The following is a 27,515-nucleotide window of genomic DNA, read 5'->3' as shown; positions in this document are numbered from 1 at the left end:
CTCAGATCCGAACCATGCTGGACCAATTCAATAAGGGACAGAAACGAACTGGGAATATTTCTACAAATGTTTATTTACAATAAAAAGACAAAGGCAAGACTTGACGTGAATATGCAAGAAGGAATATTTACAATGAGCAAAAACACTTATTCAGATCCACTTACAAGATGGGCCCACATGCAGACACACACAGAATGTAAAAAACCCAGAGTCTTTATTGGACCCACGCAGCTGTGGAGAGAGAGAGAGAGAGAGAGAGAGAGAGAGAGAGAGAGAGAGAGAGAGAGAGAGAGAGAGAGAGAGAGAGAGAGAGAGAGAGAGAGAGAGAGAGAGAGAGAGAGAGAGAGAGAGAGAGAGAGAGAGAGAGAGAGAGAGAGAGAGAGAGAGAGAAGCTGGGGGTCAGAGTTCGGTGGTGTACCTGACCGTCGGAGGTAGGGCATGCTCCGTGATACGGCACCTGACAAAGGTCGTTGGTCCGGTCCCCAGTCGCACGTAGAAACTCGTGGTTCATGGCGGAGCTCGGGTGGTGAACAATCGGGGTCCACGGAGGGACGTCAGGGTCGCTGTCCTTCCTTAAAACTCCTCGTAGCAGCCACCGTGAAACTCCAGAACCCCGTACAGCCACCATGAAACAGAACTGACTGATTACAGCCACCGTGAAAGCAAACTCGACCCGTTACAGCCACCGTGAAAGCAAACTCGACCCGTTACAGCCACCGTGAAAGCAAACTCGACCGGACCCTTGTTACAGTCTCGGAGATTTATTGGCCTCTCTCCACGGGGAGGGGCCCTTGGCGAAAACGCACCTCGCTGTCCGCCTCTGATTGGATAGGGTCCTCTGGCCCACCTTTCGGGGGCGGGGCCTCCGCCCCTGCCAGGAGACCCCAGGTTACTTCTCCACATGGCCTCGCTCTCGACGAGTAACAGTGTCAGCGCCGCGAAGGTCATCGTACAAGAGTTACAACGTTCGTGGGAGCCGAGAACTGGAACCACCAGACCCCCTTCTCGGCAAGTCAAGGTACGAGCAGCCAGCAGGTGGTGATGGCGCGTGATGGGCCGAAGGGGTCATGCAGATCGGATGGTTTATTACATGTAATAACCTAACTAAAAGAAATCGCAACGCACGCCTTTGATTCTCCCACTAGATAAAAGGAAGGGGATCTGACTACACACATACTTAACGACATAACTGACTTTTGGGACATCTGTATCTTCTTCTTTCGGCTGCTCCCTTTAGGGGTCGTCACAGCGGATCATCCGTATGATCCGCATAGTGATTTGGAACATGTTTTACACCGGATGCCCTTCCTGATGCAACCCTGGTCGCCTCTTACGACACAGGGATATGGTACACCTAATTTAACCGGGGTATACACCGGCCCAGTACACTGGTACTCATTTCGCCGACCTCGGAAGGATGACAGGCTGAGTCAACCCCCTGGTGTATTAATTCAGTGGCCCAACGGGGCTTGAACTCAGGACCTTTTGGATCCCAAGCCACTGCCCTAACCACTGCGCCAACACCAGGCTTTTGGGACATCTGTATGTTGAATGCAAATGGTTTCCAGATCCATAACAATATATATATATATATATATATATATATATATATATATATATATATATATATATATATATATATATATATATATATATATATATATATATATATATATATATATATATATATATATATATATATATATATATATATATATATATATATATATATATATATATATATATATATATATATATATATATATATATATATATATATATATATATATATATATATATATATATATATATATATATATATATATATATATATATATATATATATATATATATATATATATATATATATATATATATATATATATATATATATACATATACATACAGGGGGCTGAAAAAGTAGGTATACTGTAAGGATTATACCAGTATTACCAGTATTATAATTGTGGTGCTAGGATTCATTTAATACTAGAATTCATTCATTAATACTAGATTAATATGTTTATTATTGGTATGTTATTATTGATATGCTTGTATAATCAATAAAATACGTTTTGTTTTTCATTACTGTATACCTACTTTTGCAGCCCCATATATATATATATATAGATATATTAAAGAAAGACCCCCCCACACATTTCTGACCTGTGAATGGATGGCATAACCAATCAGCTCTCACCTAAGCAATTATACTCCATTCAAAGGTTTAGATCACTGTCATATACAATACCAACAGGAAAAGAAAATTCTCCAAAAAAAGATAAAACTAAAGAAAGCAAAAAAGCTTATTTTCTTTTCCTATGATCTTGGCTTTATCGAAGACGTACTGCATTCAGGACAAATACATGAGAAGACTTCACTTTACATTAACATGAATTGGGACAAAAATAGACAATGGACAAATACATTTTGCTTTCTGAACCTGGTTCTCCCCATCACAAGCCACTTTCATAGGGAAACACTAACACAACTCCTTTACAGGATGTCATACACTCCTGTTATTTATTGCGCAGCCCGCGAGCCACTGGCGGCCGAAAGTGCGGCCCCTGACATGCGGCCAATAATACACAATGTGAAAACACCCCATCATAATCTGCCATAAATGCTATATCAAATTGACTCAATGGTTTCCAATGAGTGTTCCAATGCGAAACAGAAAAGTGACTTCACTACATCAGTAGATGGCAGTGTGCAAAACAATTATGCACCTTAGTAACTACAACAAAAAATAAAGTACGTGGAGGTGGGGCCTAATAGCAGCCATTTTGGAGTCCTGCAGGCGGTGTGGCAGCTCTCACACTGATATCTTATCGGCAAAAGTGCCCCCCTTCTAAAACAAGGACAAATGTGTCCAAGAGCCGCATCCTAAAGGTTTTGTCTTCACCAGAAGAACAAGAACAAGAACAAGAAGCGGAAAAAGAAGAAAAAACAAAAAACAAAAAAAAAACAACAACACCAACTTCCAATATTTCGTCACGTGCCTTGATTGAGCCAATAGCGAGACCCGTCATGGACGATCGTCGTTGATGACGAGAAAATAGTGTATTTACGAAATTACAACACATTAAATGGAATAATCTTTAAATAGTAACGTGAACATTTCGAAACTTTAAAGCAAATGTCCGAATATATTTAAAAGTTCATGATAGACGCTCTCAAAAGGCACCCTCAATGCGAGGATGTGTACAGGTGTTTAGTATTTAAGGAGATCCGGATGGTGAAAATAAGAGCCGAGTCCTATAGGTTTTGTCTTCACAAGAAGAACAATGCGGAGCTCTCTTCTCGCCACGTCTCGCTGGCTAAAAACGTGAAGATCACCGTCATAAACGATGAGTCTCAGTGGATCACAGCATAACATGCACACACAGTGAAAGCTTCATCAAAAGGCCTCATCACATATTGGAGCAAAATCATGGCTGTATTACTTAAAAAGAGGTGGGTGATTATTATATATAACAAGGTGTGATTATTGTTGAATTTTTCACCTTATATTCTTCGATGAAAATAAACGGAAAGTGCCATTCAGCAAAGTTGGTGAATTTGTCAGAGGGTGAGCACATGTTCCTCCCCACTCTGTTTTAATATCGTTCTTGGGATACAGATTGCATTACATGATTGGATATGTGGATGAAATTGACCTGATGTGCCTGTCACACATCCAGATTTGTACTGGAGGGAAGGCTGCAATGTGCCCAGCCTGGTGATAGTCAGTGGGTCAAACGTGGCCTACGAGCACTCAAGTTCCAGACTGTACATGCACTACTACTTGTACTACCAGCCCAGCATTCAAGGACTGAAGGTGACATACTAAGCACAAAACAGCTTGGGTTGAATAGCTCTAACAAAGCCTGCCCGGGTTGGAGTGCATCTATGAACCGGAAGCACAAGAAAGATGTAGCTTTTGAACAGGACACGGAGATTTCAGGGTCGGCCGATACTTCAGTAGTCAAGAGGGTATACTCGGAGTCGTACACAACATCGGTACTGAGGATGCGAGCGGAGTCGCATCGTGACGATTCGATGAAACAGCTGGTAGAGTCCACACAACCTTTGGCTTTTGAACCCCCAGGCCCAGAAGCAAGGAATGCCGCAGTCGTACTTGTGAAAGAGCGAGGGGGTGGCCGCTACGTGCCACTTCGTGATCCCATAATGTTGAGAACTTGTGTTGTGGTTGAAAACCCTGAGAGTCTGCCCACTGCAGACACGGGTTACTTTGAACTGCAAGACATGCCAAGCCATGAGACCCTGCTGCTGAGACAAATTCCTTCCACTGGGACCACAGAGATGACCCAACGTTGGCTGAATGCCCTCCGCTACTATACCAGCTCATTGGGAGAATGGCGGCGACGGCGGAATGCCTTTGCCAACGTCATGATTGCAGGAAACCATACTTGAATGCAGGAATTTTGAGTGTGTTCCTGCTCCACAATAACTGTCTGAAAATACATCAACTTGTTTATTTATAATATTCATAATACAAAGCAAAATGAGTTATTTGGCATATGCTGTGTATATTTCATCCAGTTCTTCCTTTTTCCTTCCATTCATGTCATCATTTCACAAATCGTAATAGATTTTGGGGCCGTCTATTTATTTATGTCTGGTGTTGGCTTAATGGGGAGGGTGGTGGGCTTGGGATGCTATGATCCTGAGTTCAAACCCCACTCGGCTGTTGAATTAATATCAGGTGGGGTTAACTCGACCTGTCATCTTTCTGAAGTCGGCAAAATGAGTGCCAGCATGCTGGTATACTGTGTCGGAGTGGCGACCCGGCCAGGATTGTGTCCAACAGCCAAGAAGACTGTTTAGGCAGCACCAATGCTCTGCACAGAGTATGGTCCCAATCTCCTCCTCTCCTCCTTTTATGCCTGGTGTTGGCTTAATGGTTAGGGTGGTGAGCTTGGGATCTTAGGATCCTGAGTTCAAATCCCACTCAGCTATTGAATAAATACCAGGTGGGGTCAACTCGGCCTGTCATCCTTCCGAGGTCGGCAAAATGAGTGCCAGCATGCTGGTATACTGTGTCGGAGTGGCGACCCATCCAGGATTGTGCCCGATAGCCAGGAGACTGCTTAGGCAACACCAACACTCTGCACAGAGTATGGTCCCAATCTCCTCCCCTCCTCCTGTTTATTAGTTTGAATCCAGAGGTAGGTTGAGGGGATGGGATAAAACTAGAAAATTCAAAATTGAAGAGAAAGGAGGGAGATGGAAGGGTAACGGGGTGTGGAGAGAAGGAAAAGGAGGTTGGCAGGAAGTACGAGTAAGGGGTGGAAGGGAGACAGGGGAGTCTGACATTCCATGTTTTCATACGTAATAAAGTTATGGCCCCTTTCACATCCATGGCTTGGTTTCTTTTCAACTTTCACCAAAAGGTAAGGTATAATATGTATGTACAGTATTCCATTTGTGTTTATCCTCACATTTTTTATTTTAAATGTCGACGACTAGCGGTTTTTCTTTTCAATCTGCGAATGGAAATTTTGCATTTCTTTTGCAGGAACTTCTTACAAAAGGCATGACAAGCATTATATAATTATTAATTTAACAGGTTTGTTCAGGAATCCTGGATTTTGCCAATGCGTTCTCATTTCGATGTAAATTGTGTTCTTTTTAAAATGATGCGGAAACCAGATATGTTGAAGGTTTCCACTCGTGTCATCATTGAATGCTTTGGTGTTGTTTACCCAGGCATTGGATTACGATGCAGCTACGAATGCACTCCATGAAAGTTTTCCTTTTTTTGATTTTAAGACCATAAAGCACACAGCAAGGCCCAAATTCCACTAACGAATTGTCGATGAGGTTGAACACTGTATTTATGCATAAACTGTGCTTATATAGAACATTTATTTAAATTCCCAAAGCAATTTTTTCAGTATTAAAATGTTCTCTTGTTGTTTTTTTTGGTTATAATCAAAGGTTTCTCCTTTTGCTTTAAGTTTGTCTGTTCTTGAAAACTTGGTCCACAACCAAACGATCAGTTGCTCAAACCAAATGGCTCTGAAAATGGCGCAATGTAATCACGTGTTTGACAGCTTTGTTTGCATCTGAGCAGGTCGTTGTGCAGCGAGGTACTGTCTCTGCCTTTTATGTGTCGTCGTTTCTTTTACTGACAACTGCACTTGACGTTGATAGTGCTGTTGGTACTTTTGATGGTACAACAATGGCTTCACTAATTTCTGATGAGCTAGCCATTATAGTTGTCTCATCTGTTGTTTCGAATGTGATATTGAATGCAGAAATGAAGCCATAAATACGAACAATTTGTCATTGATTTCCCAGAAAATATCCCTCCACCTGTCTTGCGATAACTGTCAAAGATTTGATGGCCTCCTCAGCCCAGTTTATGTTGCACAACTTAAGTAGCACAGTCAGCACGCAACATTCAATCGTAGTTCACACGTGTGCAATGTGCATGTGATGAAATGTCACTTAATCACTCGGCAGTCGAGCCCATTTCTTCTCTCAGCATCGGATGCACGACTGATTGCAGAAATGTCCACCAGTAAGGGATTTGGTTGCTTGCAACCAATAGGATGTGGACTCAACTTCAGGTTTAGAATCATGGTCAGTCACTAAATGACAAACAAAACTTTATGTTGCACATAAGGATAGACTTATTTATAAATACCTGTTGAAGGAGAAGCTGCAGGTTAAGAACATCGGTGCTAGTTTGGTGAGCATTATCCACTTTGGTGAAAACCATTTAATTTATCAGTTTTATATATTTAAGAATGACACCTTGCTCAGCTTGACGCCCTGGAAACCAAGGCCTTCAAGATCATTGGAATGTCCGGTGATGAACCTGAGTCCATGGGTCTATCACTTTACCGTCATAGACAGGTCGGTGGTCTCTCTGTCTTCCCCGAGGGAGGGAGGAGGCTGGAGCCTACATGTCTGAAGGATGAGGGAAGTTATGTCAGAGGGTGGTCATCAGGAAATAGATAAAGAGGATTTTCAAGAGTTTCAGAGAGATCATTGATGAAGATCAGGAATAGGATTTGGCCCAGAACACTGCGTTGTGGCACTTCAGCCTTGACAGGGAGAGAAGATGAAAGGATTCTGTTGAGTGCCACACGTTGGCTACGAGAGTGCAGGAAGTCAGAAAGCCATGTGTAGAGTTGGCCTTCGATGCCATCGGCAAAGAGTTTGGAGAGTAAGGCAGGATGTTAGACTGCATCAAAAGCATGATATATGTCCAGAAAGATGGCCTTCATCTCCTGTCTGACATTGAGGGCCATTATCCATTGTTGAGTGAATAAAAGCAGCATGTCCAAGGTGGAGTGACCTGTTCTGAAATCAAATTGGTGATCTTAGGTGAGGTTGTTGGAGAAAAGGAACAATTTCGTATCAACTGCGATGTTGGATCCCATGATCTTGCTGATAGGTCTGTAGTTAAAGGGATCAGTTTTTGCAACTTTTTAATGCAATGCAGTGATCTTGGTGGATTTCCAAGCAGATGGAAAATGACCGAGAGGAAATGACAAGGTGAAAAACGAGCCTGGTGTTGGCTCAGTAATAATGAGGGTGGCGGCTTGGGATACTAGGGTCCTGAGTTCAAGTCCCGTCGGCCGCTGAATTAATACACCAGGGGGTTGAGGTCGGCAAAATGAGTACCAGTTGCAGTGTGTGTACTGGTAGTGGGGCACTGCATCAGCGACACAGTCACGCTTCAAGAAATGATAGCTACCCCGGCAGCTAAGCTGCCATACGACCACCACTATGTAAGTAGTTATTGGTGAAAGAGGGTCACCATCCACATGTGTGGGGCAATCGTTAAGTGATATGGACGATGTTGAAAATGAATCTCTCTTGAAGAAACGAAAATCTGCACTGCAGTTTGCAGTGCCAGTTGCGTGAAGATCGTACATGACATAGCTGAAAACATGCGGACACCTCTTCTAATTAGTGGATTCGGCTATTTCAGCCACACCCATTACCCACAAGTGTATAAAATCAAGCACACAGTAATACAATCTCCACAGACAAACATTGGCAGTAGAATGGGCCGTATTGAAGAGCTCAGTGACTTTCAATGTGGCACCGTCGTGGGATGCCACCTTTCCAACAAGTCAGTTCATCAAATTTCTGCCATGCTCGAGCTGCCCCGGTCAACTGTAAGTGCTGTTATTGTGAAGTGGAAACGTCTTGGAGCAACAACAGCTCAGCTGCCAAGTGGTAGGCCACACAAGCTCACAGAACTGGACTGCCAAGTGCTGAAGCACGTAGCGCAGAAAAATCGTCTGTCGTCGGTTGCAACACTCACTACAGAGTTTTAAACTGTCTCTGCAAGCAATGTCAGCACAAACACTGTTTGTCGAGAGCTTCATGAAATGGCTTTTCATGGTCAAGCAGCCGCACAGAAGCCAAAGATCACCATACACAATGCCTAGCGTTGGCTGGAGTGGTGTAAAGCTCACCGCCATTGGACTCTATGCCTGGTGTTGGCTTAATGCTTAAGGGTGGTGGGCTTGGGATCTTAAGATCCCGAGTTCAAATCCCGCTCGGCTGTTGAATTCATATGAGGTGGGGTTAACTCCACCTGTCATGTACTCTAAAATTAAACAAAACCAACGAAATAACATAATGCAAGAACCTCACTCGACCTTTTGATAGGGCCCTGTCACACCTTGACGTTTTAGCCAGCGTATGGCAACGTATCAAAATGTATGTAAAATGCTGGCGTACGCTGAACTATTGATGTTTTTTTCAGTTTTGGGCGTATTCATAACGAGTTGGACATATGCATAACGTATTAGTAACGTACACAGAACGTTTCGATAACTTATACCAACAAATGCTTAGCATGTTGTCACGTTCGCAACCTATGCCCAACGATAGTCTAACTTATGCATAGCGCGCGGCAGCATATCGCCGACAATCACGTGGCGTAGCCTATTAAAAGGCTGCCGCTCACCGATTGAAATCATAACCGCACTAGACATCGAAGTGTCAACATCAGTCATGCCGAAGAAAACTTCGAAGAATGCTGCAAAGAAGTCTCCTGGCGGTGGCCGTGGACGCGGACGCAAGGAGGATCCATAATCACCCACACCCTCCCCATCACGCTCACCTACGACTGACATGGACCTACCACTACCACTACTGACACGCTCACCTACTACTGATACTACTGACATGGACATCTACTCAACATGGAGTCTGGAACACTGACGGGTTCTTCCTGTGAACTGCATTTTTATATACCAATTCCCCTAAACGCTGCCAATACGCCATTATATGGTAGCTGTAAGTTCGTAACACGTTCAGTAAGTTCTGTGGTCGTCCGGAAGACATCAAATAAGTCTACACATGTCAATATGCGTTGGAGATACATTACACAAAGGTTCAAAGCAAGTTACTCATAGGTTAGAAATAAGTTTCGGGTACGCTAGACATTACCTCGACATACGAGTAACTTACAAGTAACGTGTGTTGACGTATGTCGATGTGTGTCAACGATCACATAACGTGCCTACAACTTATGGCCAGCGTATGCGGAACGTGCGAGTCATACACCGAGTACGTTGGAAAATTTTGAGCATGCTTAAAATTTGTCGACGAGCTCGGCGTACTATGACGTATGCCAGCGTGCTTCAGCGTGCTCTTCACGTATACAAAAACTTACCCATAACGTATTCGCCAAATTTTTCATACGCTGGCTAAAACGTCAAGGTGTGACAGGGCCTATAGCCACGTCCTGAGGAGTTTGCAACCAAGAAAGAAAAACATTTCTTCAAAGGTAGTATTTTATTGATACCAATGAAGTATACAGAACCTTCACAAACGAGGCTGTTTACATAGTATATACACAAGGAAGAGGAAGCGGATAGAATGAAATGTTAAAGTTTGTCATTTTGCGTATGTAATTTGTATATAGCCCAAAAAAAAACAAAAACTTTTTCTCTCTCAAAGAAATACACATTCCCATGCTTTTAGTGCACACACTGTTTAGGTCGGAGAGCAACAAAGCACAGATGGGAAACATTTCAAAATGCGAATAAATAATAATCAAATGAGCCAAATTTGGAAATGTGCAGATCAACTTAATTTAATGACAATTCATGAAACACACGGCAGTGCCACGCTCACGTCCTTCATCACAGTGTTCTAAGCAGTGAAAAGCACAGCCCATAGCACTAGATTATAGATATACGATGTTTAATTCCAAGGTAAGAACTGGCCATTTGATCAATGCCTATGGTTTTTACCCAATTAACTCCACGAGCAAATGATGGTGGCACTGCAGCACCACATGGGCACAAAACGAATCAGAAATTGGCAAATGTTTTTTTGGCAAGACGATACAAGTTTGTAACAACAGAGTGTACCTTGTGTTAAGGGAAGGCTTGTTTGGGCTTAGCAAATTGGGCTTTTGCCAAATAGCTCTGGAAGGAAAGGAGGAAGGTGGGCGAGGGGATTCAAGGGGGGCGGGGGGGGCAAAGCAAATACTCCGGCCTTTTTAGGGACCGTTTGGCCTAACTATCATGTAAATGGATTCAGCAAAGTCAACGTGAACCCCGCAAAAGCAAATTAAACAAATAAAAAACAAGTATGTGATACAATGATAAGCTACTTACCAGTCTGAGATGAAGAAACTACCATTTGGAACCAAGATTCAGGAAAATAAACATGAATATCGATGAAGCAAGCATTTGAAGTATCTCATCAAAGCGTTGTACTTGTTTACAAATGCCTGAGGAATGCAAACATTGCCAGTTGGTTTGTCCTTAGCTTCAATAGGAATGTTTTGCAAACAGCAAGAACAATCAGAGCAGCCAAGGAAAGGAGTGAAAAGGGCTTTGGCAAAAAAAAAAAAACCCCAAAACAACTAAACTTAAGTGAGGTGATGGAACCTCTTCCATTTTGAATCACTTCCTGGGTTGGTGGATGACTTGGCTCGTGTGTCGAGCTGTTGGAAACTTCTCCACCGTTGGCATTGGCTTATTATGAACCGCTTGCATAGCCGATTCAAACTCACGATGTCCCTGAGGTGCAAGAGAGGATAAAAACGAAAGAAATATCTGGTATGAAGAAGCACCGGTGAAACAAATATAAAGTGCAATGAGATGGTGGAGCGGAAGACCAGGGTCCTTTACAACATAAAAGAACAACAAACCACAACCGAAATCCTGGCCATTCATATATCGAAACTAAACCGTGCTGGTGAAACAAATAAATGATCTTGGCTAAAAGAGAGTAACTTAGTTGTTACACAAAACGTTGATGGGGGCGGGGGAGGGGTGTTAGGATACAAATAAAAAGACAAATAGAGCAAGAATTACCAAAGAAAGAGAAGCTTCAACAACAAAAATACATTGACATGGGAATTAAAAAGAGTAAAGATAGAACTGAGGAACAAGTTCAATGCACTTATTACATTTAAAAACGAGAAGGGCACTCGGTGGAGCGCATACCTCCACCAGGCTGAACAGTTTACGTTTTGATCTCACCGATGAGCCAGATCTGGATCCGGACCTGAACAAAAATCGAATCGGCTTGTTCTCGTCACCTACCCAACTCATCCACTCAGTTTTGTCATAACTCGTCCACAACTTTTTAACATACCATGCTATATATATATATCTTTATGAGCCTGATCTTTCAATGACGACGAATCACTTAAAAAAAAACAAATATAATATCCGGATTCGAATATTCACCAAAATCTTATCAATTTGTCCTCATCACTCAACCTGTCCACCAAGTTTGGTCAGAATCCAACCATAACTTTTTGTGATATCCTGCTCACAGACAAACAGGGGTGAACACAACCTCTGTCCACCTTTTGTGGCAGAGTTAACAATGATCAGAGGCACAACATTTAAACTAAACAAACAAACAACTCAAAAGTCTAAAGTAGGCATGGCGAATGTCCGGCCCGCAGCCAGATACGGCCCGTGGCATGTTTTGATCTGGTCTGCATGGTGATATTTTGTTGAGTGTTTTACAAAGCTATTATGTCCGAAGGGTTGGCACGATAACGTTGAGGTATGTAGTTCGAATCTCAATCCAGCTCAAGAAAACTGCGATCCTGGTGTTTCGGATGCTGGGCGATTCATCAATGTGTGCTCCGTTCCTCGGATCACGTTAAATTGGGCGTCCCATTTACTAGGATTAGTTTGTGGATGTTAGACAGATCCCATGGTGTCCTTAGTGAAAGGAGGCAAGATATCACCGGCACCATGAACAAATTAAAAATTCCTGCACTTGCGGTCAAGTATCCTGCGTCGAAGTGGTGACCCTTCCAGGTGGTAACCTCCAGCGGCCGAACCAATGACACTGCCTTGGCAGCTCTATGTGCTTAATGGCGTAAGGAGGAAACGAAGAATAAAAGAAGAATTTTTTCAAAATATTAAAAGTCACACAATTTATTTCCCAATATCATCACAACATAACTACATTCATCACGACAAATGAAAGCATCGGTCTTGGCAGGAAGTGAACAGGAATACAGGAAGGATAAGCTTCGCAACCACACGGGCTTTGTATTGTTACGAATTTCGGTCCGCCCGGCGTGCGATCAGCCACGTAACTCAAATCGCGACCGCGTCGCCCACCGGAACGGACAATTCAGTCGTGACCATCCTTGGAACTACCGCCAGGAGCTCGTCACGGGTGGGTCTTTCAACCCCACCACAATCGTGCCAATCAGCCACCCGCGCAGGATAGGGTTGTTCGCCAAACTCGACCTACCTAAGTACCTGCGCGGGTAGTTAACCGGGCGATCGTACCTCGCCGCTGGCCGGCCTTGGACACAAACCGCTTAAGCGGACAGTTCCATGCTTCAGTGATAACCGAGCGGTGTTATCGCCGGCCGCGACAGACGTGATTATTTACCAGGTGCTTACGCCCCTCTACCAATTCCTTCCGTGATGCAAGATGGAACTTTCAAACAAGGGAAAGGACGCAACGAGACGGGAAACAGTTCAACAAGCACATTTATTGCACACTCAGACAAGCACTTATTTTACAGCCATACAGCAATTCAGGCACGTTTGTACAGTCAAGTAAGCAAATGAAGAGCTACAACCGAATAAAGTCTTTATTCCACATGTACACTGAGACAATTCTACTTATAAGACGGCGCCACCACATGCATTCACACAAAAGCAAAGGAAAAAGCCACCCTCAAAGGCAAGGGTGGCAGACAGGTTTGTGGACCAAATGTGCGTGGAACCTGGATGAGCGGCCAGGTCCACGAGACCGAAGGGTCTTACCCACACCCTCGTGGCGCGATGGCGGGCAAGCCGCGATATCAGCGTAGCTGCGCCTGGTTTCGTGCCCCTGGCGTGGCCGGCGAGCTCTCTCTGTCGATCGGCCCCCGTCTGCCTTTCCTGTCGGCTTCGAGCTCCGTCTCCCGACTCTGCCCCACCGACACTGCCGCCGTCTGCCTCTTCGAGCTCCGGTTCTCCGACCCCTCCAGACTGCCACTCTCCAGACCCGACTTGACTGTCCCGTCTCCCGACTCTCCAGACTGCCGACTCTGACACACTGCCACGAGCTGTGTTGTGCTCGCGCTTATATAGGCCGGGGGAGGAGCGTATATGCAAATTTGTGGATCACAGTGGGTTCGGAGGCGTGGCTACACCACCTGATGCTCAGCCATTGGATGGAAGAAAAGTGGGCGTGAATCATTCTTGATCCGATTTTCGAGGCGAAAGGAACCCATTCACAACCCATGGCACGACGTTCGGTAGAAAGGCGAAGGTGGTGGGAGTTTGCTGTGATGGTTTGGGAAGGGTGTTGGTGGTGGCGATTTGGTTGCTGGCGGGCGTCGTTTAAGAATGGCGGTGAAGCAATGTTTGCGGGGTGGAGTTGTGGAGGTAAAGAGGCGAAGGTGGTGGTGCTTGAGTTGTAGTTGTTTGGGAATGGTTAGTGGTGGCGATTTGGTTGTTGGGGGATGATTGGTCCAAAATAATGATAGAGAAAAGAAAAACGGCTAACTCAAAGGATCACAGCCCTGTGAACACGGAAACTACCTCTAAACAACGGTGGGGAAATCTAACTACACATATACTTATCGTCATAACTGATCTAAGGTCCTTTCTGGTGTTGTGTAAATTTCCACAGCCGTAACAGTATTTTTGTACATATTATTGCCAGTGTGTGCACAACCTTATAGTTTGAGATACAAGTATGTAGGAATTGAAATTATTTTCTATTACCATTGCCTATTAAATAAACATAAAAAGTTTGAACAGTTTGAGATAAAAAGCTGCGAAATAAGAGAATATTTTATCATTGTCCATGGTTGATATAATGGTGAGTGTTAAGAATCGGAAAGTTGACTCAGAATGTCGTGCTTTTCACTAAAAAGTCAAACAAAAGTCAGAATTCGTTTCATTACTCATCTGCATATGTGCTGTTTAAATTACCAACACATCACGGAGCATATATCCAGCCCGCACAAGTTTTACAATAGCTGTGAACTAGGAAAGGTTCCCGACCTTTGGCCGAAAGCATAATCTTCACCGGCACATTAGTACTGTGTGGTGTAGCAGCACACTGAAAAATTTATTGTCCACTTAACGTTTCCCATTGAGACTGAAGCCAAGGAATCGTACATCTGTATGATATCCCAGGCTGGACAGACCTACTTCAAAGCACACCTAAACGAGGTCAACACAGTTACTTTGTTACTTCGACTTAAAATATCATACAAACCTCTGCAAAAAAAAAATTAAAAAGTGTTAATTTAAATTACAATACAACAACCACTGTGTATCTATACATATTGTTATGTTTGTGGGGTAGATGGAGGAATTTCGAAGTAACGATAGAATTGTTTTGAGAGGAGTGGTCCGTGGACGTGTAGGAGACATTTCAATGCAACTTAAATAGGGAAACTGTCAGCTTAAGTGGTATGTGTCACCACATGGAGGGGGGGTGGTGGTGCTGTGTTAAGTTAGGTAAGGTCTAAGGATAATTTCTCCCAGTCTGTAATTGCCTCCTTTGACCTTCTCCAATGTTTTTGCTTTTCAAGACCAGCGATAAAAAGGGATCACATCCTTAAAACAACAACAACAACAACCGAGCGGTATGTTCCAAGCAAGCAAGAAGTCCCGCCTCCAGGAATGACAACTGGCAAACCACGCCCCTGGAGTGGATGATTAATGGGCGTGACGTCGGGGAGATGAGAATGGAGTTAAGATAGAAGGTGTGGGACAGGAGCGAGTGAGTAGATGGCGGTTGGAAGAGAAGAGCATTATGGCTGACCACCCTCGACATGGTGAGGAAAGATGCACGATTCTCATGTTCGTGCTGAGGCGAATTTGCTCACGTGATGGAGCAAGATGCTGCCCAATGTCTGTGATGTTGGGTTGTGCAAGACTGCACCTCAAAGCCTCGCGTTGTGTCATCGGGGAAGAAGATGCCACCATTTTGCAGAGAAGCGGCGTCGGCAAGTGCGATCGTGAAAAGAAGCTGCACGGCGGTTTCTGAGCCCTGGTGTCGAATATCACCGCCCAAATTGCCTCCTGTACGTTTCCCGCCCAGGGAGTGGCTTGGCGCCATTTTGAGCACATTTTCCCACGCAGTGATGACAGTTTGGCGAACCTCAAGCTCCAGAAACTCATCTGTGGGTACACAGCTAAGTGCTGGGAGAAAGGGAGGATTTTTTGTTTGTTTGTTCTGTCCCTTCATCTGTGTCCCCTTGTCTGCATTAAAATCTGTGTGGAGGCGCTTCGAAATTAGATTAGCTTCACCTAACGTTCCGGTTTTATTATTACACTTTGAAGTATTGCCATTGGAAATATTTGATTTATTTAAGTTAGTTGTGTTATCTATTTGTCGTGGGTTCGAGTACAGGCCCGTGTGCTTCCGTCTGCAACGTGTCTTTGACGCCCTTCCTTCCCGCATGTGCCATGATCTCCAAGGATCACGTGTTCACCTCCAAGGGAGAGTTGTTAGGTTATTCGTCCAGGGAGGTTAAACCCCCTGGACACGACATATACAGCTCTGGAAAAAATAAAAATAAAAGAGACCATTCCAAAAATATTTTTGAAATCAGCATCTCTACATGTATGGCAGCCATTCAATCCCAGTGTCTGTTGAATTCCAGCACAAGCACACTAGTGGGGCAACTTAGCATAACAATTGTGCATATTGTGAGGAAAGCACCAAATTTGACACACTGGTAGCCTAACATATTAGGAACAGATTTGGACATTGGGCCATGTCAAATTCAGCTGCTGATCATCAATGAGAAGCAAAGAAGAGTCAGGCTGAGGTTTGCAAAAGACCATAAGGATTGGACGGTAGAGGACTGGAGTAAGGTCATCTTCTCTGATGAGTCCAATTTTCAGCTTTGCCCAACACCTCGTCGTCTAATGGGTAGCTAGAGACCTGGAGAGGTCTACAAGCCACAGTGTCTCGCACCTACTGTGAAATTTGGTGGAGGATCGGTGATGATCTGGGGGTGCTTCAGCAAGGCTGGAATCGGGCAGATTTCTCTTTGTGAAGGACTCATGAATCAAGCCACGTACAAGGTTGTCCTGGAAGAACACTTGCTTCCTTCTGCTCTGACAATGGTCCCCAACCCTGAGGATTGGTTTTCCCAGCAGGACAATGCTCCATGCCACACAGCCAGGTCAATCAAGGTGTGGATGGAGGACCATCAGATCAAGACCCTATCATGGCCAGCCCAATCTCCAGACCTTAACCCCATTGAAAACCTCTGGAATGTGATCAAGAGGAAGATGGATGGTCACAAGCCATCAAACAAAGCCGAGCTGCTTGAATTTTTGCGCCAGGAGTGGCATAAAGTCACCCAACAGCAATGTGAAAGACTGGTGGAGAGCATGCCAAGACGCATGAAAGCTGTGATTGAAAATCAGGGTTATTCCACAAAATATTGATTTCTGAACTCTAAGTTAAAACATTAGTATTGTGCTGTTTAAAAATGAATATGAACTTGTTTTGTTTGTATTATTTGAGGTCTGAAAACACTGAATCTTTGTTGTTATTTTGATCAGTTGTCATTTTCTGCAAATAAATGGTCTAAATGACAATATTTTTATTCGGAATTTGGGAGAAATGTTGTCAGTAGTTTATAGAATAAAACAAAAATGTTCATTTTACTCAAACACAGACCGATAAATAGTAAAACCAGAAAATCTGATAATGTTGCAATGGTCTCTCAATTTTTTCCACAGCTGTATGTATATGTATATATATATATATATATATATATATATATATATATATATATATATATATATATATATATATATATATATATATATATATATATATATATATATGTATATATATATATATATATATATATATATATATATATATATATATATATATATATATATATATATATATATATATATATATATATATATATATATATATATATATATAGACACACACATGCCTCCTGGTTGTTTTGTTTTGGTAGTGGGGACACAGTTTGTGCAGTGTGAATTCTTCCTGGAACAGATAAATCATTGGGTTGTAAAGTGGAGGCAAGGCATGAATTAACAGGATATAGTTTAAAAAAGGAAAATAAAATTAAAGCATGAATATAATTAAATATTTCAAAAGAAAACATAAAAAATAAAGAAATTAAAAAAAAAACATTTACTGCAGACAAAGAATAAATCAATCAATGGAAGATGTAGCATTTACTAAAAACGGATGAGGTTGTGTTTGTGTTTGTTTGTTTGTTTGTTTGTTTGTTTGTTTGTTTGTTTGTTTGTGCGTGTGTGTGTGTGCGTGTGCGCGTGTGCGTGTGCGTGTGTGTGTGTGTGTAGTACTGTAGTTCTACTGTGGAGTGTGATACACCGAAGTGATTGTCATGACCTCCCGAGTCGATTCGGCTCAATAACTACAAAGAACCCGGAAGAATTCCCATGTTTTTGAACACACGTCATGTTAACGTGTGTAGGGAAGCTTAACAGGTCCTTCCATGACATGGCATTCTCATAACAAAATAAATAACAAAAAAGAATGATAACATTGTGACAAAGCAAATATTAACAAATACTAATAACATCAAGAACAATCATAATAATAATAATAATAATAATAATAATAATAATATAATTTAGCAATAATTGTGATGAATGTGTAATCTCCATTGTGGCCCAAGCACATCTGGGCTTGGTGAAAGAAAAATTAATGCTCAAGATGGTGTGGTCGGCGATACTGCTATCTGATGGAGGAATAAACAACATTGAATTTGGGTCCAAGAAGTTATCATAATAATAATGATAATAATAATAATAATAATAATAATCAACGAATAACAGATAAACTGGGTCACTCAAACAATTCAAAATTAGAGAAAGAAGAGGATGGGATCATCCATGTACCTGTGGCAGTGCCCCAGAGACCACAATCGACATTTTTGGTGCGCTGCTGTCGATGAAACAACAAAGATGATAAAGTTAAACATCCAGCAGTAAAATATGAGCTGCATTTCCACGTATATATTTACATATATATCTCCAGAACATGTGCAGTCATAGAACCGCTTCATTGAGAGGAATGACAGAAAAGTGTACAAAACAGCCATTATTTTTGAAACAAGAGAAGAAAAAATAGAAAAACACAGCTGATGAAAATGTTACAAATAGAAATTTTTTATTCCCCCCCCCACACTATATGTATATATATATATATATACAACTTTAAATCGAGTGTTCTGAAGAATGAATATTTGCAAAATACCACAATATAAAAGGAGCGAACACTTGGTAGGTGTAGTACCGCAAGACATGCACAAGGCAGCAAACACTAATGGAGTGGTTTCTAAAGGGCAGCGAGATGTACCGTTAAAGTGTCCAGAATCTGTTCAACACCATTGTGCTTTTGACCACCGATTCACGCATTTACACGTCAGCAGAAAGGACGATGTTAAAAAGTACACAAAGAGCTTTCCAGAAGTATCTGGAGAGTACGCATCTCAAGATGCCATAATGAGAGGCACCAGCTTGTCTGAATTGTTAATCCATCCTGCTTAGGATTTTGACCATTAATTTAAGTCACCAAGATCAAAACCACCTCGAGCTTCCAGGAGGCCAAGCTTTATCCCCACGCTTTTTATTTAAAAAACCAAGACATTGTCATTGGCTCCGTTTGTCTTTGGTAGACAAACCCAGCTATCTCCTCCTAAACAGTTGTGCAGAAATTTACCACACTTGGTAGTTATGATCACCACATGGCAAGAAGGTACAAGAGCAGTGTCATTTTTGGTCCCACCCCCTTGTGGTGGAGTCAAAAGGTCAAATACTAAAACGTGCAATTACTGACACATTTTAAAACATTTTTTTAAATGAAACCTTGTGGATGCAATCAACATTGGGAGATGCATGAAATATTTAATTTTGGGGGGGATTTAACCCCCAGTTAATTTTTTTATTATTGGTATCTTAAGCTCAAAGTGATCATGGAGGAATGCAGGAGCTGTGCTTTAATGGAAGAGGAACTCATAGAGGAACTGTGTGCTCATTAAGGAGGTTTAGTCCTCCTGGAGGGAAAGTTCATGGAAGAGCTGTATGCTCGTGTATCCTTATCCAGACATATGTGAACACAGACATAAACTAGAAGGGCACGCGGTACAGCGCGAACCTCCGCTACACAATGCCTGATCCACGAGAACATATCGGGCCCATTACATTTTTGAGACATCGTGCTGTCTTTGGTTTTTGGCCAAATCTCTCAATGGTAAAGAATCACTTAAAAAAATTAAATAAATCTGGTATCCAGATCCGGATTCGCATCTTCACCAAAATCGAATCAATTCGTCTTTGCCACACACCCAAAGTGTCCACCAAGTTTTATCCGAAAACGTGCAGAACTTTTTGAGATGTTGTGCTATATATTAGTTTAGCCCAATCTCTCAATGGTGACTAATCACTAAAAAAATTCTAGTCGTCAGATCAGGATTCGGATCTTCAGCAAAATCTAATCAGTTTGTCCTCGTGACACACCCAACCTGTCCACCAAATTTCATCCCGATTCGTCCATAACTTACATACATATTGAAATATCCTACATACAGACAGACAGGGAAACAGACAAACAAACGAAGACAGACGGATGAAAACACAACGTCCTTCACCTTTGGTGTGCGGAGGTAAAAAAAAAAAAAACAACATTTCAACATTGTAATGTTTATCGTGTCCGTCCGTAGTATCCATGCATGTGTGAACGTATCTCGAGGCAATGAAAACAATACATAGCCAAGGGGGTTTGGGGTGGGGGAAGGACGACGATGCTCTCCATGTAATTGTTGGTATTACAAGTCATTCCGTCCATAATTTGGGGGCAATTTATTTGCACGTCGCCCAAAACCACAACGGCCTAGTTTTAGCGTTATCACTACGAGATAAACAAAATGGGTGAAAACACCATGATTTATTGACTCAGGGTAGAGACATACCGAAAAACCTGGACATCCTTGCTTTCTTTTTCAGCAACAACTTCGTTGTCCAGTGGATGTTTGTGCTCGATTTGCATCCCTCCGGCTTTAACTGCTCACCGGACGAGAGCAGCACGCACTCAAAATACAGAACAATGCATTTATTATTAAAAAGGCACAGGACTGTACTGTAATTTGTGGAAACACGGCAATCGTTACCTTCTGGTTTGGACGACGACGACGCTCCGGGAACACTAATGAGCATCACCACAAAATAATGGTTCGACACGATGACGAGTGAGCATCACTCAGAATTGGCAGGAATATATTTACGTGACCTCGGAAGGGAAACCTGCTGTCCTGCTTTCTTGGCATTACTCACGATATTCTTGCTGTTCGGAGATCATTGAAATGCCGAAAGGTTTCACCCTTTGGTAACTTTATACTTTAAAAACTCCTCACGAAAGGGCTGAAACGATGGCTTTGAGCAGTCAAGACTGGGTTCGAATCTCGACCCAGCTATAAACTATCAACCCGGTGTTTCGCAAGCAGCGTACCATCCCTCGGATGGACGTTAAACGGGTGTCCCATCTGTCAGCATTAGTTGGTGGATGTTAAATATCCCAGTGTCCTTGGCAAAAAAGCAAGCGAGCAATCTCCAGCAACATGAATAAATTCCAAATTCCTGCTCTCACCAACAGGGGGCACTGCATCAGTGGCACAGCCACGCTCCCAGCAATGATGCAAACCAGCAGCCAAGTGATCACAACTACAGAGTTATCTCAGCTGTCTCCAGTTCAAAACAGCACGTGCGTGTGCTCAAGAGGGAGGGGGATAATGTGGTCAGGCCAAGCCATTGAAATGGATGCACATGGCAGAGGGGACGGAGTAAACTGAAAGTGAAGGAGATGGTGAAGCAGCACATGAGAGAGGTCAGGGTGGAGATCGAGGATGCGTGTTGATTGAGGAACACGGAGAGGCGAGAAAACTCGTACAGCCGACCCGACAAGATGAGATTAATTAGGGGCAGCAGTTATAGGAGTAGCAGTGGTAATGGCTGTATTGGCAGTGGAGGCAGTAGTAGTAGTAGTAGTAGTAGTAGTAGTAGTAGTAGTAGTAGTAGTAGTAGTAGTAGTAGTAGTAGTAGTAGTAGTAGTAGTAGTAGTAGTAGTAGTAGTAGTAGTAGTAGTAGTAGTAGTATAGCTTGAAAGAACAGGGTAACAGGGACTGAAGGGTAAATCAGTCAGATTGCAAGCACAGAAATACAAAATAAAATAGAAAGCACTTCCTTCTGAAATGATCTGTTTAATCAAACTCATTCACATCCAAGTGGTGTCTGTGGAATTGGCATGAAGAGTAAATCGCTTGAGACTCTACAAGCAAACAAGGTGCTTCTCAACAAGGAGTGCAGCTATTGGGACAGGAACGAACAAAGTTTTGGACAATCTGTAACAGTGGGCTGAGGATGATCCACCACATTGAGTCCATGCTAATAACGCACATTTCATGCTTGTCTGAGCCCTTTAGATTATGGGTCATCACTGGGACGGACACACCAGGCAGTCCCGAGAAACCGGCAAATATAAACCATGAGGGGGCGCTGACGAGCTACCACTGGCAACAAGAATTGGCGAGTAGTTTCCATCCATCCATTGGAACCATACTCCGTACAGAGCGTCGGTGCTGCCGAAGCAGTTTCCTTGGCGATTGAGCACAATCCTGGACGGGTCGCCACTCCGACGCAGGATACTCGAATGACTCGATCATCCCCAGCAAGCTGGTACTCATTTTTCCGACCTCGGAAGGATGACAGGCTGAGTCAACCCCCTGTTAAAGTAATTCAGCGGGCAACGAGGCTTGAGCTCAGGACCCTTGGATCCCAAGCCGCCACCAAAACCACTGAGCCAACACCAGGCTTGGCGAGTAGTTTGCAGAAGGCCAAATGGCACGTTCAACATCTGTCCGGCAAAAAAAATAATTAAATAATAAAATTAACCACGACACACACACATCCACTCGATGGAACTTCATGGCACATCTCCTTCACAAATGGTCTGCTGAAAGCGAACATATTGAACCGTGCTCGTAGTCACACAAACCGGGTATACACGACTCAGAGAATAAGTGAAAATCTTAAAGATTACAAATATCAGTACCTGGGCCTTTTCTCATGCTCTGCAGCAACAAGATGCCACCATCGTGCTCCGTAGGCCCTTACGCAAGTCAGACATACCTGCTCAGCTCCACGTTTGTGTTATCTTTCAACACGTCTCGGAACGGGCCTCGTGAAGACAAAGTTTAACGGGAATCGCATTCCTTGCATCATTATTGACGGATACGTTGTTTCCAATTTGCTACCAAAGTAATTTCTTTGGTAACAAGATGGAGGAATTATAATGGTGGAGTGCAAGGAACAAGCAAAGCAATTCGGTAACAATCCTAATTAAAATGGAAAACGAATGGACAAAGCCTTTGTGAACCAGTTTGCCGTGTCCGACTTGTTCCATCCTTCCAGGTCCTTGTTTGTAATCACTTCCCACAAACATTTTCCCTGCATTTCAGCTGTTTCTTTAAAAATCGCTGACAACTTACTCGTGGAACATCAGGAACATTTTGATTACAAAGGTGATGAATGTGTGAAATGGTAGAAATAACCGCACATCCCACTTACAATATAAAACGGTTTTTCGACATCTATTGTTAAAGCTGGTCTAACTGAACAAGGTAGAACAAATCGAGGTTGAACTGGAAGGGCACTCGGTGGAGCGCATAACTCCACCACGCAATGCCTGATCCAGGAGAACATGTCGGACCCAATACATTTTTGAGATATCGTGCTATATATTGGTTTTAGGCCCAATCTCTCAATGGTGAAGAATCGTCCATCCATCCATTGGGACCATACTCTGTGCAGAGCGTTGGTGCTGCCTACAACACGTACGTGATGATATTCCACGGTGCACAAACACTTACTCTGGTTAAATTTAAATGTTGAAAAGTAAGATTATGATTATCCAGCTTTAGTCTCTCCCAGAAGGGTCTCCCCGAACACCGGTCTGCGTGTCCCTGCACCTCGGTGATACATTTTCGCTTTAAAAATGGTTTCTCTGTAACCGCTTGTCCGATCGGAACAAAACTGTAAACATCGGAGGGACTCCCCATGGAGAATATTTAATTATCACTGATGTCGTACGTCACCTGGTATGGCAGCCACGTTGGATTGAAGGAAATTAATTGGACATCATTTTCTCCAAAACCACTCGACGATAAAAATTGAAACTTGGCAAATGTGATCAACTCCCCAAGGGGTACGTACGATGATAACGATGACGTCATCGGTGAAGTGATACTCCAGCCATAATTGGTTGAAATGAAATCCTTATCTGAAAAATCTGAAACTTCCTATATCTGATCTTTGACCTGACTTTGACGATCTTCCTATATCAACCCTGCCGTTGGTGGTTTCCCCTTTCTCCTGGTGTTGTGTTGTGTGTCCTGGAGTGCCCTTCCAGTTTGTTCTGCGTCATCGCTCTTCCATGAGCCTCGGCCCGAGATCATGCAGAGAAGGAAAAGAAGGAAAAGAAGAAGGAAGAAAATAAATAAATAAATAAACAAAAGAAAAGGTTGCAACTTCAGGTATTAATCACAAAAATGGGACCCATGCACTCCTCACGTGAAGAAGCAGCACCTCGAGTAGGCAGGGAGTGTTATTATGATAATCTATGTTAAAAAGGAGCCGTGTCTGTCTGTGTCTGTCTGTGTCTGTGTCTGTGTCTGTGTCTGTCTGAACAGAACTTTGATGTTTTTCTCCACAACCGCTTGTGTGATTGAGACAAAGTTTTCACCATCGGAGCGGCAACTCATGCAGAATGTTTTATCGATAATTATGATGTCATAGGTCATGTGGTGTGGCAGCTTTGTTGGGAAAAACAGAAAAACTTTAGACCTCTGTATCTCTGAAACCGCACCAAGGAAAAAATTTAAACTTCGCACACGGGAAGTAGTCCTCACGGGGAATGTAGGTTTTATTTATTTATTAATGATGCCACAGGTGCTTTCGTTATGATGTCATAATTGCATATGTAGAACGCTACATCTGATCAGTATTAAAAGTTTTCAGGGTCATCAATGGATAAAATGGTCAACAGAAAAAAAATTTGACGTCATCGGCCACGTGATTCAGAAACCATGTTGTTGTTTTTTTATTTTTTCAAAACCTTCAAAAATATTCTTCGCTGAAATGGCTGAACTGATCGAGGCGAAACTTTACACGTATGACCGCCTAGCCATGAGGAACAAAAGGTTCAAACATTTGATGTCATTGGTCACATGGTTTGGCAGCCATATTGGATTGAAGAAAATATTAAATAATGTTTTCTCTGGAACCACGTAATCAATCGAGGTAAAACTTCACAATTATGATCTGGTGGTGATTGGGAATACATGTTTTAAATTTCAACTTGATCAGACAAATGGTCTGGCATCCAGAATTATTTGATTTTTTTTATGATCTGGGTTCTTTTTGATTTATTTTATTTTAATATTTTTTGCACATGGCTCACTTAGCTGTGTCTGTATGGGTTTGAGGGGAGAGGAGTAGCAGCTGAAATGTGAATCCTATCCAGGTTCTGATTGAGGACTTTTGCTTGTTCCTTCTGATTACTCCAATGCAGGATTGTACCGATTTGGTCTTCCATTTGATTTGAGTTGAATTTATTTTAATCCCATTCTAAATTCGATTGAACAAAAATATAAAAATAGTCATGGGTCAGGGTCAGGTGTCTCATCAAAGCGGGATGTTTTGGTACCCGGTCATCACTGTCAGTAGTTATAAAGTGACAGTTCTAATTATGTAACACACCAGTACACAAAATACACCGCACAAAACAATGCAAACGCCACACAAAACAAGTCCTGGTGCTGGTCTGAAATTTCGGATTGCTCTTTTTCTTGTTTATTTATTTACTTTTTGATGTATTTATTTATTTATGCATGTCACAAACATTCCCAGGAGTTTCCTGAATCCACCATCATTGGATTTATTAAAATCTGATCATCTGTTCTCAAGTTATAACATGAGACAGACAGACAGACAGACAGACAGACAGACAGACAGAGACACTCTCCTCCGGTGAGGGTAATGAATGAATTAATGTGTTTGTGTGCATGGATCGTGGGCACACGTGTCAAAAGTGCAAATGACAACTTGTGACCCCTGGTTATCCTGGCACGGAGGGCAGGATCTTGCGGGGATCCATTTTTCATCTTGCCTCATCGATGAGCCATCGAAATAAAGATCGGTGTTCCCGTCAGCAAAGCCACGGGTCTTGCATGCTGCTAATAATAATAAAAGTCGGACCACTGGACCTGCAGCTTATCTGGGTCCTGGCTAACCCAAACAAATTGGACGGCTAATCGGAGAGAAAGGGGGGCACGGAAATCACGCAGACATTAACAGAGCAAAAGTGCGGGTCAGAAACCGCGGATTAAGATTAACAGAGCACAAGTGCGGGTCAGAAACCGCGGATTAAGATTAACAGAGCACAAGTGCGGGTCAGAAACCGCGGATTAAGATTAACAGAGCAAAAGTGCGGGTCAGAAACCGCGGATTAAGATTAACAGAGCACAAGTGCGGGTCAGAAACCGCGGATTAAGATTAACAGAGCACAAGTGCGGGTCAGAAACCGCGGATTAAGATTAACAGAGCAAAAGTGCGGGTCAGAAACCGCGGATTAAGATTAACAGAGCAAAAGTGCGGGTCAGAAACCGCGGATTAAGATTAACAGAGCACAAGTGCGGGTCAGAAACCGCGGATTAAGATTAACAGAGCAAAAGTGCGGGTCAGAAACCGCGGATTAAGATTAACAGAGCAAAAGTGCGGGTCAGAAACCGCGGATTAAGATTAACAGAGCAAAAGTGCGGGTCAGAAACCGCGGATTAAGATTAACAGAGCAAAAGTGCGGGTCAGAAACCGCGGATTAAGATTAACAGAGCAAAAGTGCGGGTCAGAAACCGCGGATTAAGATTAACAGAGCAAAAGTGCGGGTCAGAAACCGCAGATTAAGATTAACAGAGCAAAAGTGCGGGTCAGCAACCGCGGATTAAGATTAACAGAGCAAAAGTGCGGGTTAGAAACCACGGATTAAGATTAACAGAGCGAAAGCGCGGGTCAGAAACCGCGGATTAAGATTAACGGAGCGAAAGCGCGGGTCAGAAACTGCGAACAGGTCAATGTGCCAAAGCCTGTGGTTTTGCAAGCGGTCCCAAGTAGTCCCGAGCGGTCCCAAGTAGTCCCAAGCGGTCCCAAGTAGTCCCGAGCGGTCCCAAGTAGTCCCAAGCGGTCCCAAGTAGTCCCGAGCGGTTCCAAGTAGTCCCGAGCGGTTCCAAGTAGTCCCGAGCGGTCCCAAGTAGTCCCAAGCGGTCTTGCAAAGGAAATAAGCAAATGCATCGTGGACAAATACAACGTATGTGAAGCGTGCTGACGTCATCCGACGACGACGGTCCAATCATAACCACCGAGCACAGACCAGAGATCCCAAGGCAAGGACGATCAGGAGGGAGAGACAAACATGTATCTGTACAACTTGGTTACATCGACACCGCTGCCCGTAACCGCAGTGTGGTGATGTTCACTCTGATGAAGTAGAACTTCCACGGAAAGGAAGGAATGAAGTCCTAACCTCGAATACAAGGGAAAGTCTCATTTGGCGCCTTCAGTACCTGAACGAAGCCTCACCTGTCGGTGGTCGATCACCTGTTGGAGGTCGTCCACCTGTGAGCTCACAATCCTCTTTCGGGGACGATGCCATTGCGAAGTAGCGAGCAGGCAGCACACGGCAGCACACGGCAGCACACGGCAGCACACGGCAGCACAGATCAAGGCAGACACGACTCGGATCAAAGCAGACACGACCCGGAGATTGGGCGAAGTTAACGATGGAGAGAAATAAATAAACAACTCTTACATGGACGGAACCATTCTCTCTCTGGGGGGGGAGGATTCGTATTCCACACTCGACTCATAATCCCTAATTTAAATACTTACCGAACTTAATCCCCCTTTCCGGTAATAGTTACAAGGCAGTTGTTATAAAAATAACACATTTGATGACCC

At 43.1% G+C, this 27,515-nt stretch overlaps 2 protein-coding genes across 6 annotated transcripts in view; one reads left to right on the top strand and one right to left on the bottom strand.

Moving 5' to 3' along the window:
- LOC147029389 (uncharacterized) overlaps positions 1-5,924 on the top strand; it is a 68,087-nt gene extending 62,163 nt beyond the window's left edge. For all 5 annotated transcript variants that reach the window (XM_085872421.1, XM_085872420.1, XM_085872418.1 and 2 more), the window contains one exon: positions 3,684-5,924. In XM_085872421.1, the coding sequence (XP_085728547.1) occupies positions 3,684-4,416 (733 nt within the window). In that variant the 3' untranslated portion in view covers positions 4,417-5,924. The remainder of the gene's footprint in view (positions 1-3,683) is intronic.
- Positions 5,925-9,755: 3,831 nt separating this feature from the next.
- LOC147029388 (death-associated protein 1 homolog) lies at positions 9,756-27,341 on the bottom strand. Its single transcript, XM_085872417.1, has 4 exons — positions 27,138-27,341; positions 20,423-20,513; positions 18,351-18,396; positions 9,756-11,012 (listed from the first exon to the last, which is right to left on the bottom strand). Exons 1-4 carry the CDS (start codon positions 27,208-27,210, stop codon positions 10,896-10,898), a joined length of 327 nt encoding a protein of 108 aa, XP_085728543.1. The 5' UTR covers positions 27,211-27,341; the 3' UTR covers positions 9,756-10,895.
- Positions 27,342-27,515: the final 174 nt, after the last annotated feature.

This window comes from Eptatretus burgeri, chromosome 3 (assembly GCF_056783735.1).
Source record: "Eptatretus burgeri isolate ZD-2024b chromosome 3, Ebu_testis_v1, whole genome shotgun sequence".
In the NCBI taxonomy this organism is placed as follows: Eukaryota; Metazoa; Chordata; class Myxini; order Myxiniformes; family Myxinidae; genus Eptatretus; species Eptatretus burgeri.
The sequence above is the reverse complement of the archived record's forward strand: the minus strand, read 5'-3'. Positions and strand labels throughout refer to the sequence as shown.